The sequence below is a fragment of the Nymphaea colorata genome, chromosome 9, assembly GCF_008831285.2.
Source record: "Nymphaea colorata isolate Beijing-Zhang1983 chromosome 9, ASM883128v2, whole genome shotgun sequence".
NCBI classification, from domain to species: Eukaryota; Viridiplantae; Streptophyta; class Magnoliopsida; order Nymphaeales; family Nymphaeaceae; genus Nymphaea; species Nymphaea colorata.
Window position 1 is genome coordinate 8,256,394 of NC_045146.1, and position 12,331 is coordinate 8,268,724.

Genomic DNA, 12,331 nt, shown 5'->3' on the forward strand with positions numbered 1-12,331 from the left:
GGATCTCCTTTCCCTCATACTTGACAAACATCAAAGGGATGTCTACCAAAGTATCATCACCGCCTAGAGCATTGATGTAGTCAGCACAAGTGTAGACTTTCTTCCCTTTATCCTGGAAGGTCTACATCTTGTGGTCCATCTCCACCATCTTAGAGCACATGTCAGCAATAAGCACGTCTATATCATCATGACTGGCTTGATTGGAATTACTTCTTTCCTTATTCTTGGATTTGATAGACTTCTATTTAATTTCAAGTTCAAAATCTAAGCCATCTGTTTCATTCTTCTTTTTGGCTTTTTTGGAGTTATCGGATTTCTTTTCTAGCTCCTCTTGAAATCTGAACTTTCCTTATTTATGGACCTGTTGTTTATCTTGCCATAAACTTTCTTTTGATGAAGTTTTGCCTCCAACTCACTATCATGTTCTTGCTACTTTTTCTTCCTTCAGCTTCCTCTTGGCTAGGTCATCTTCTATGTTTGAGGTTTCTCTTAGTGGATCACTTTTATCCTCTTTAGACTTCTTGTGGGATGACTTTTCCTCAATTCTAAATTTGCTGGACTCATATCTGTGTGAGCTTGTCCTTTCTGCTCCTTTCTTGCTAGAGGAAGGCTCACCGTCTTGTCTAATCAAGCCGAAGTCCATTGCAAATTGTAGGAGCATTTGCTGAGACATGATCATGATTGTAGGATACACCATACCATTGTCATTGATTTCCATAGTTAGTAGAACATCTATTTTCTAAATACCAAACAAAGTCTTAGGATTTTCTCCATTATTTGTTTGTGAATCAGTCTTAAGGGTTATTTTGTAAAAGTATATGGCTAGACAAAGACAAGTTAGTGAGATACAACATAAGCACATGAGTTTCAATGGGAGAGGTAGACATGGAGTTGATGATTGTGATCACCATGTTACCAGGATAGGGTCACCACGAGAATGGTATTTGATTTGCCTAGATTAGCAAAGTCAAAGATGGTACATGTCCCATTACCTAGCCTAGGTCACTGACAAAGGTGGAATCACAAATAGGGAAGGCATTTTATAAAAGGGAATTTTATTGAAGAAGTTTATTAATTAAAACATCCCATAAAAGTGTTGAGATTGAAAGTAACAAAACATAACAATGACACAGACCACTACCCTTCTTGACAAAGGAAAGGAGGACGAATGACTCTCCACCACTCAGTATAGTCTAGCCCTATGGCTGCTTGAAGAAAGAAGGTGCAAGTACATAAACAGCCTCCAACTATAACAAACAATGTGATGTGCTCTTGACCACTGCGGTGTCTCCAATTCAAATTCTGGAATGGTTCCTCAGTTGGTCATTGTATAACTCTTTATTTACTTTTGGAAAAACTAATGGATGCATCTTTCTTTCTTGGAATCGACTGAGAAGATTGGCCTTAGCAGCTTGTAAGCTCCATTTAGGTGATAAGTGTACTGAGAAGATTATTGTGTCAGTTGAAAATATCCCAAATAAACACCTCCTCTAACAACTCGTTAATCAACTTGTGGTAGTAGTAGATAGGGTGTATGAAGACAACCTTTGGTGGAACCCTAAAGTGTCAAGCTCACGGTACAACAAGCCTCAAAAACCACTGCTGCAATGCTATAGTAAATCCCTATATGACCAATGTCCGTCTGATGAAAATTTTGGATAATCCTTGGTACAAGGCAGCCAGTGCCGCCATGGTTAGGGAAAAGCCTAATGTTTGTGCAATTCCCTCCCTCCTGAAGAGCTGAAGGGTAGGGGCATCCAATAGGCTTTTTGTCTCTATGAAGAACACGAGTGTCACTATAGTCAAACAGAATCCCATTTTGTGTCTTTCAAAGCTCACCTAGACATTCTAGCTACATCTACATCATCTCAGGTCTTCATGTAGAGGTCATACGGTTCTATATAGTTGTTTTATTTTTTCACTAAGATGCATTCTTTAGATCTGATCCATTGGTAAAATATCTCCTTCAACTTACTAGCTAACTAGTTGACATGAAACTAGTATCTAGTGGACCATATGGGTGAACAACGGGTTATAGCAGTGTCATATTTGGACTTGATCAAGATTTGAATTTGAAAAGTAGATTTGGATCAAATGTCAAATGAAAGGTTCGAATTAATGATCCAGATCAGGATCTAGAATGAAGATTTGGATATATGATGGATACAAAAGATTTTAGATTCAAATTATAAATCTGGACATAGATTTGATTTAAAATATAGAGAGGCTCCCTACTGGGCTGCATTGAGCAATGTGGGTGTGTCTGGGTCCAGTTGGCTGAACCCAGATATTCTAAGTCATATCAGGACCGGTTTTGAGTGGACTGAGTTCAATTGATTGAGGCTGGTCTCACTTAGATTGGTTTTAAAGGAAATAAACTTAGTTGACTGGGCCTGGTCAAACCTAGATTGGTTTTAAATATTGTGATCAGTAGGCTCTAGCTGAGCTAGAAATTGGACCAAGTTTGAGTGAGGGTGAGAAATGGGCTCGGTCTGGGATGATTTATTTTAGGCAAGTCAAAATGACTTGGGTTTGAATTTGACTGGGTCAGGGTTGTAGACCAAATCTAGTGAGCAAAGCTTGGCTTTGCTTTGATTGAAATGGGTTCACCTGCTTGCAACACACTAAATCAGGCATGTAATGAAAACCTAAGCTGGGTGACTGAAATGTATATTTTCTATAGGCTTCTAAGAATTTGGGTTTGCGGACCCATCTGAACCTATATTTGGCAAGTTCCTCACATTTGATGTTCCTAAAACCTATAGGACTATTTCAAGCATGTTATAAGAAATTGAGTTTGGTTGGTCCTACTAGGTTTAAATTAGGTAGGTCTTGCAAGATACAACAAGGTGAGTTCATTGAAGTTATACTTGGCTGTTTTAGTGAGGTTAGGATCTGCAATCCTTGATGAAGCTATTTTTGGCAATTTTGAGAAACTAGGGTTTAAGGGTACTACCCAAGCTATTTTAGGCAGTTTTTTAAAAGTGATGTTTTTTGGGTATCCAAGAGAGTTTTCTTGGCAGGTCTGGTTGCCCTAGGATCAATGGATCATACTGAGCTATTTTAAGTAGTTTTGGAAAGTAAGGATTTATGGGCCCCACTGATCTAATTTTGGCATGTTGCACTCTAGCGTGTCTGGCGAGCTATATTAAGCAGTACCTTCTTAAAATAGCAGCTTGGGGAATTTGGCTTCCATATTTCGTAGGTTGAACATCATATCCAAAATCTCAGTTTAGTATAAATTGGATAAAAAAACAAACTTCTAAATTGCTCCAGAGACAGTTTTCCTAAAGCATTGCCATTTTTGGCAAAAGTGGACCAGTTAGCTCAATTGTGCCATTTTAAACCAAATGAAACAAGTGGAACTCCAATGTGCCGAAAAGAAAGGTATCGGGACCGATACTATGGTTAGGAAAAGGTTGATTGGGTTTAATCTTGCTTGACAGCCTCATTTCTAGGTTTTTTGAGGGTTCTAGGGTGTTAGGGTTTCCCTATGTTGTGGTAGAGTTCAGCCTACTTGGACAACGTAGGGCAGTTTGACTCTAACCTGGGGTTATAAACCAGACCAGTTGGAACATAGTTCAAAATAGTAATAAAACTAGAGGACAAAGATAAAATAGTCATTTGGTGACATGAAAATTCTGGGGTGTTTAAACTATATTCTGCCCTATATACAGGAGATGTTCTATCAATTTTTAACTACTTTCTGTCAAATTTCCTATACGCACGCATGTGTGTACATGGCATGCATTATGCATGAAATGAAACAAACATGCAACAATAAAGAAAACACTTTTTTATTGTTGTTGTCTGGCACAACTTTCTCACTGTCATTTCTCATTTTGTTCTTTCTATGATTGATGCAATCATTGGCTGTAATGTATTAGGGTTTTGAATTTGCTCCTTCTGTTTTACAAGGCATATGTTTTCAACATGCATCTAGATGGCTGTTCTCCTAGGAATTTAGTTCTTTTGTTTTACCATTTCCTTTCGTTCATGTCCAATTTTTCTTTATTGGTGAACATCCTTGGGTTGTCCCATCAATATAGAAAAATAGTTAATTACATTGAACCAATGTGGAGGTTATTACTATTGTTCATATGTTCTACTTTTAGTTTCCCATCAACATTTATCACTTTCACATTTTGGTTTTGCTAGGAAAATGTGTTTCACATTGTTGGTGTGCCATTTGTGCAGAACTGTTTGGCAAGATTTAAAACTCCAGATTTGCGTAAGGGCAGGTACTTACATTTTCATAACAATTAGTTCTCCAATTTTTTATATGTTCTGGCACCGCCAACAGTAGAGAAGTGCAATAACTTGTCAAAACAGCTATCTATATACATATTGCAAGGTTATTATTTCTACCTAAGCTTCTGCTTATGCTTCTGCTTCTGCATATGCTATTTTGACAATTTGATTGCAGTGTTGTCATTTGAATTGATGATTTTGTCCAATCTAAAGTTCTTAATTTTATTTACAAGCTCAGTTCCATAGGCACGATTTCTTTTCTTAGACAATCCAATAATTTGAAGTTTTGAGCTGGTGCTTTATTCATCTGAAAGGAATTCCTTTATGCATTTGCTGAATTTCAAATTGTAGAGTTGGAACATGAAAAATCTTATCCAATGGTGATATTAGTATGTTTGAATAAAAGATGCTTCGAGTCAATTGAATTTTGACTTAATTCCATTGGTGAGCTCTGACTTCAGTAGTTCTTATGATCTATAGATTTTGGGAAGTGAGATCTGAATTTAAAGATGTGCCATTCCTTTATGGTAATACATTTCAACTTTGCGATAATAGTGATGATTAGAAATGTCGGGTTTATTTTTGCGGTGAAAATTTCACCTGTAAAGTAAGCAATAGCGGTGAATATGATCTCTACCGATGGTTTCAATGCTATAGATTTTCTAGGACGCATACACCAATGAAATCACCAGTGGAGGGTGCTGAGTCCTTTGTAAACTATTCCTATCCAATGAAAAGGTCATCGGTATAGAACTTTTTTTTAGACAGTGCAATTGTGGGGATGGAAAGGATCAGGCTTTCACGTTGGGTCTAAGCATTAGTAATTAGCTTGAGCTAATTAAAAGCACGCAGCAGGGATTTGCTTAAACTATTACTTTGAATGTAGCTGAGCATTTGTAGGTCAGAAACAATTAGACAGGATCATCAATTTCTGGCTCAAGCTACAAATTTGAATGGAAGATTTAAACCAGCTCCTAACTTCTACAAGTATCAAACTAAAACTTGCATGTTTTAGTTGAAATCTTATTATTTAATAAATCCCAATCAGCTATTGATTTACCTGGATGTCAAACCTCGAGCCTTCACAATTCTTATCTACAACAGCAGTCAACTTAATATGACTTTGGTTCATATTCAGAGTAAAATTGAACTATTCAAATTACCAAGTAAACTAACAAAACAAAAATTGGGTGCATGATAGAAGACCAAGTAATTGAGGTCAGCATTGGCAGAGCAATAAATTTTGGACTGGGAGGCCCTAATTTACAAAATCTGAAACTCTTAGGGCAGCAATATATGCAAATAGTTGAGGGCACATATATGTAAATAAAGAAATTTTATGAGGCCATGTGGGCAACAGCCCACATGTGGATCCGTAAATTGAAGGTCCGGCTATTGAAATCTTACAAAATATAGAAAAGTCTAACTCAGTTGCTTCACACCTATGATCTATTCATGTTCTGAAACTAAAAACTTAAACGTGATAATTATCACATCTATACAGTTGAAATTGGGAAGCAAAACTTAAGACATGAACATACACCCGATTGTGGTTCTACTTAATAGAGCAGTGCGGAAGCATTTTTCAGATAACGATCACATAAACTCCTTAAATTAGGGAAATTCAAATGATAAGCAGCTAACTACGATTATCATAATAATAAAAAAAACACAAGAGCTGGAACTGCAGTAAGTAACAATATTGCCTATGACTTAGAAATGAATTTGAGAAGACCCATGCACGTCGGTGAAACGTGCAGGCCAGGGCAGACATGGTGGCCTGACACTCTTAATTTTAGAAAACGTGCTTCAAAGTCAAGATATTATTCTAAGAATAATAAGATAAAGTTGGGCAACCAACCCATTACAAATATAGTAGTAAACGGGTTCTCCTTGAAAACTAATGTTGACCATAGAACGCCTTTGTTCGCTCCAAGTGGCACAGCCTGTGACAGGCTTTGGAAGCTCCGCTGTTTGGAGTATTGATCTCCAATACAAAACGGTTTGCCCGGAGCACTCTGTCACATCAGTATAAATGACAGCCACTCCATCATCCACAAGAGTTCGCTCCTCCCTCTCGACGTGCCCTCCACAATCTCTTCAAAATGCAGCACCACGCCTGTCTTGCTCTATATACCCTTCTCATTCCTTATGTAAACCCTCAGAATTAAGAGTCCCCATCTTCGCTTCTCAAAGACATGACGCCGCCACCTTCGCCGCGGCCTTCCCCTCTTCAACCTTCCAAGAAGAAGCAGAAGCCAGTTAAGATCATCCGGTACTTCCGGTCCATTTTCCGGTCACTTCCTATACTAACACCCAGCTGTAAGTTCCCTACCAACCTGCCTGGGGTACACTCAGATGCTATATCTGTAAGCAACAGCGGCACCCGTGTTACCGGCACTCTCTTTGGATTCCGGAAAGCTCGAGTGAGCCTAGCACTCCAAGACAATCCTCGATGTTTACCCATAGTAGTAATTGAGCTTCCCCTCCCTACCGGAAACCTTCTCAAGGAAATGACCTCCGGCCTCGTCCGCATTGCTCTAGAGAGCGAGAAGCGTGCGGCAGCAGCATCAGAGAAGACGAAGCTCCTTGATGAGCCTGTGTGGACGGTGTATTGCAATGGCCGTAAAGCAGGGTATGGAATGAAGAGAGAGCCTGCTGAGCTTGACATGCATGTGATGGAGCTGCTTCAGGCAGTGTCGATGGGTGGCGGAGTTTTGCCATACGATAATGCCGAAAATGGAGTCAATGAGGGTGACGGCGAGCTAACCTATATGAGGGCAAACTTTGATCGTGTCACCGGGTCTAAGGACTCTGAAGCACTCTACATGGTTAGTCCGGACGGGCAAAATGGGCCGGAACTGACCATCTTCCTTGTTAGAGTCTGAAACCTATAGACACCAGGAATCACTGGAACAGCAGAACGTAATTCCAACTTCCAAGCAAGCAGCTAAATGAGAAAGAGGAAAACTGAAGGTGAATGTCTCCTGAAGATTTGATCAAGGGATCTAAAATGCAGAATAACCTGCAGATCCAACGTTCTGTTCCATTACCATCTTTTGCTTGGTTGTCCGGTTTCATGCCACCTTGCCAAACTAGAACTGGCCATATGGGAATCTTACGACTCTAACTACAACAGTGGAGTGAGCTAGCAGGATCCAAATCACCAGGAGAGAATCCGTCCAGAACCGGAAGGGGATATCGAGAGAGCAACACTGTTATAACCTGTACAGTAAATATCCGAGCAAGATCAGAGAAAATAAACAGCGGCTGGTCGAACCTTAACGTTGTTATACTGTAATATCAGGAAAACAAATGCATTTTCCGGCTGTTGCCACACCTTTGAAGAATGAAAGGGTGCTTAAAACTTGCTTATGAAGTTTCTTGGGCCACAGGTTCTCGATTTTATCTTTTCTGCAGTACGATTCCTGCTAAATTTCTGTGTGTGTGTCTCTCTCTCTTGGGAGAGATCATACCGCACCAGATTCCATCAAACGGGCGAGAGTAGCACTGGGATGCTGTGCTTTTGGCTTGCACTTTTGCACTCAAGGTTTTGAGTATTTTGCTTCTAGGTTTGTTCTGATGTACTAGGGTGTTTTCAGTACATGTGTAAGCTCCCAACTTCTTGTTTGGTGTTTTGTTACTAATGTTGAAAAACTTATTCTGCTCTCTCTCTCTCTCTCTCTCTCTGTGCGTCTCTTTCTTTTTACTTATGTAGATATTGCAACCAACTGCATGTTGCATCATTTACAAATCGGTTATCCAATTCCTGCAAAATAATAATAGGCGCATTGTTATCTCCAGGTAGCGCACTATGGCATAAAGATTGAAATTTTCATTGACTTGATTAGAAAAATGATTCTTCCCTGTAATGATGCTCGTTTTTATTTTCTAATGATCCAGAAACACGTGAAGAGAGCCCTTGGTTGAACCCCAAATATTATGTCTTCCAAGAAGAATGCACTAACAAATTTCAAGATGCAGAATGGCACTTAGGCTTGATCCCAAGGTCTTCAACTTAACCATCATAGCCCAGTACTCTCATCAAATGTTCACCACTGTCATGTAGTTTGCTTCTGCTTAAGGATATCAATGGCCGTCCAATTACGATCACCAATAAGTCTGTTCCCTTAGCTTGATCTTATTGGCAATGGTATCTTACCTAGCGGTTGCGAAGGGCGGCCATTACCCTTTCTGGGGTTGTGAAAAACCTTTCGCTAGGTTAGTCGCCTTTGCCAATAAGTTTATTGGCTACAACTCTTTTCTTGTTAGTGACAGTAAAAGTCGTAGCCAAAGATAACATTGGAAAAACTTCTCGCTCCTGCCATGACATCACCAATAGCGGGGCCAGAAATTTTAGATTGAGACCACCAATTCAAAAAATTGTATAACTTTAGAGGGTACCATTATATATGAATGACCATATAATTGAAGAATCTAATATGAAAGTTAGAAACCATGTGGATTCCACATGTGGCTCTGCCATTGGCCCACTCATTCCAATTGCATCCTCCTACCGCCTCACCTGTGCATCTTCCTGCTGTGTATGGGAGAATACATATATATATATATATATATATACTTTTAAAGTGAATCATGACCCCACATTTAAGCAGGTCACAACGTGGTGGGTCTCCTCCATCCATGATTATGGGTGAAGGGGACAGGGGAGCTCCAGCAGGTTCCCTCTGCTGTGACTGGTGGGCCCACCGGGCTGGTGATGGGGAGGGGGAGCCACTGGTCCTCCCCATTCCCTAAGGCAGCCCAGTGGGAGAGGAGCAGCATGTAAAAAGAAAAATAAAAAAAAAAATATTAGGGCCACTCTGGATGGCCCTAGTTTGGTATATGGTTTTGAATGGTGACTTTAGAGACTATATATATGGGTGTGTGTGTGCGCACAGTGCATGTGTGTGTGTGTGTGCACAGTGCATGTGTGTGTGTGTGTTCAAATTGTATAGAGAAAAAATAGTTAAACTAAAACTCTATTATCAAAAAGTTTATACAAGAATGCATTCATACACAAAGTTTTACAATATCATAAAAAACATCCGTAATTTATACAAAATGAAGAATTGAAGGTCCATATCAGCTCTGTGTTCCCAATGTGGCAATGGGAATAGGTGCGGCCATTGATGTAGAGGCCACCAAATGCCTTCTGGAGTTGAGGGAATGGTCAAGGAGGTGCAGTACACCGAGCTATCCTGAAACAAAAATTAAATAAATAAATGGTTTGCTCTAAAAATTTAGGAGTCTAGACGTGATTCCTTTTAGCCAGTCCTACAAAACACCTGCATTCACTGATTTACACGACAACATAAGCATCAATTCATGAAGTGGTATGAGACAGTGAAGGCATCGCTTAGTCTGAAGCAGAAAAATGCCTTGAACTAGTAATGATCTTTACTAATATAAGTTTGCACTAGTAGCATACCATTAGGTAGACTGCTGATTTATGCGCCAACCATTTAGCCCAACAAAGAAACGAGCAATTTTAGATGGCAAGGCATATTAAAAGACAAAATTGGGATCATTTTCCACGTCTGATGGCCTACCTCAACTGTAAACTCACCATTCTTGCATGACATTTCACATGACAGTGCTGCACATAACTACCAAAGCAATGGAACTTCATAGTAGCCATAGCATAGTGAAGTATTTCCTTCAATAGTAAAGGTTAACCAAAAAAATAAAATGTAAAAAACAAAAAAAAATCCAAAAGGAAAGAGCTAAAGCTGCCAAATAAAGCAAAAAGCAAAATCAAAAAGCCAAAAAAAATAGTAGCTGACACAAAAAAAAAAAAAACTACCCGGATCAAAGTTCCCCAACATTGGAATACAAGATCTTCTACATCTATGAGATATCAGATCAATCGCTACTCTTGATGAAATTGAGAATGAATGTTTTAAGCTCATTTCTTATGAACACAAGGAAAATCTCACAAGAATGCTTGATGGCATCAATTAGGGAAAATTTTAATTCCTAGAAATACTAACTTCGTAAAGACAAGTCTCAAGCAGGATACAATGTTCAAATTATATGCAGAGCTCTAGCATCTTATGATGAACTTCCCAAGGAGCATTTAAGGAACTGGTCCCTTTACTAGGGGCATCTTTGAAAGATGAACAAAGTTTTGCAAGAACATATCTCTTTCAAGATAAAAATTCATTTGTGGAATTGGGGCATTTTATATCTTGAGTATCTAGAAACCATGAACATCTGTTCATTTAATCATTAGATATTCAAGAACTTTGTTTTGAGAATAAAAAAGCATTTTCCTAAAATGGGCGTATTTTTTAAATTTGAAATGTTTTTCTTTACCAATAAGTCAGACTCTTACCTGCTTAATAACAAAGGGGAACATCTATAAACACCCCAAATTTTCCCACTTGACCAAATTCCTGTTTTTATGCTTCATCTGGACAACATGTCCTCTTGTTTTCGAACTGATTTTGAAATGTGATGGTCTTTTACCTATAATAGGTTGAACCTGTCTCACAACAAACCTGGCTTCCTTATTTCCTTCTCAATCTTTTTCATATCCAAGTTCTTTCTCTCTTCTCCAATTTGTGTTCACATTTTCTATGACATACCTGACTTATCTACTCCTCAACTGCAACATCATTTGGTGTGTAAAGTCTAGTTTGGAGGCAAGGCAGCAGTGACACATCAAAGTAGCAGGCATTAACTGCTTCGTCTCCTTCTTCAATATACATATAGGTACTAGATGATAAAGTAACTTGTTTGTTATTTTAGCGCTAGAGGTATCAATTGTTTGTTGTCTATAACATTCTATTCTTTGTATATTTGTTATAGATTTGTTTTTTGTCACAACATGAAATGGGATTGTGAATCAAGTCCAGCTTATTTTTTTCTATGAAGACATTGTCAAAAGAATAGAAAACCCATCAAACATTGCTTATGTGGTTTTTTTTTTGTAGGTAAAATTAAACATTCCTTGGTTCATATTTATAATCCATGTTTCAGATTAGTGAAATCTAAAAATCTGATGGTTTGTAGGTTTTGCAAGATAAGTAGATCAATGTTTCTTTTAGGTTTTGTAGGACTATCGTTCAGTTTGTTTTTGTTGTTATTCACTACCGTGTAATTCTAGTTAGGTCATTGGCCATGTGTATTGCCCAACCAAAGTCAATGCCTTGATGAAGACCACCATGCTGCATAGGAGGATGGAAACTCTACCTAGAATTTTGGTCATCACTGGTCATTTCACAACAACAAACATGCCAAGGTGCAGTATGCCTTGGCTCAATCCATGTCTTGATTGATAGATTAGAGTCCAGATTAAGTAATTAAATTAATTTTTGAAGTTTTATTTTGACCATTCTTTCAAATAGATAAATACATAGCTTAGTTAATCTTGGAGTACAATGTCTTCCAAGACACTTCAAAGTCTTTGTTTCTTTAGTGGACTTTATTTTCAAGCTGGTTTAGTGTCTCTTCATTTAGCTTTCATGTTTATTCATAATTTATTATTAGACCAGAATAGGTAAGAGTAGGTTTTGATTTTTTTATTACTTATTTTCACAATCTACTATTTGTTTTAATATTATATAAGCTTGTGTGCTCTCACAAGCTTTTGTTTTATTTTGTGAATGTTTGTTGACTTGCTTGTTGGGAGAAGATTTGGACCAGGAAAAGGATGGGCTAAGGTGGACAATATTATTGCAAATTGGAGTGGTAAACTAAATCTCAATTTAGACGAAGACTAAACACAAACGCTGCACCACACACTAATTTGTAGTCAAGTGCACCAATGTGTTATGTTTTACACTGTTTTCATTGAAATTGTAGTTCAGTTTATTTCTAACTTTACTCACTGTAATAGGCAAGATTTCTTGGGTTACTTCATTATGTAAACATCGTGTTTAACTCATTACAATTAAAAATTATTTGTTTTAGACAAATTGTCCACTCAATTATTTGATAATCCTATTCATAAAGGATCAACTTGACTCTTCACTCTACCCAAGCATGAGAAATAGATAGATTTTAATTTGGTGTATGCTTCAAATTTGTATTCAATCAAAATCTTTTATAGAAAATAATATTTCCAAAAGTTGTT

At 38.1% G+C, this 12,331-nt stretch overlaps 1 protein-coding gene across 1 annotated transcript; it reads left to right on the plus strand.

Annotated features, from left to right (window-relative positions):
• The first annotated feature begins 6,449 nt into the window (after positions 1-6,449).
• On the plus strand, positions 6,450-7,139 carry LOC116260266 (protein MIZU-KUSSEI 1-like). Its single transcript, XM_031638460.1, has one exon. It carries the CDS (start codon positions 6,450-6,452, stop codon positions 7,137-7,139), a length of 690 nt encoding a protein of 229 aa, XP_031494320.1.
• Positions 7,140-12,331: the final 5,192 nt, after the last annotated feature.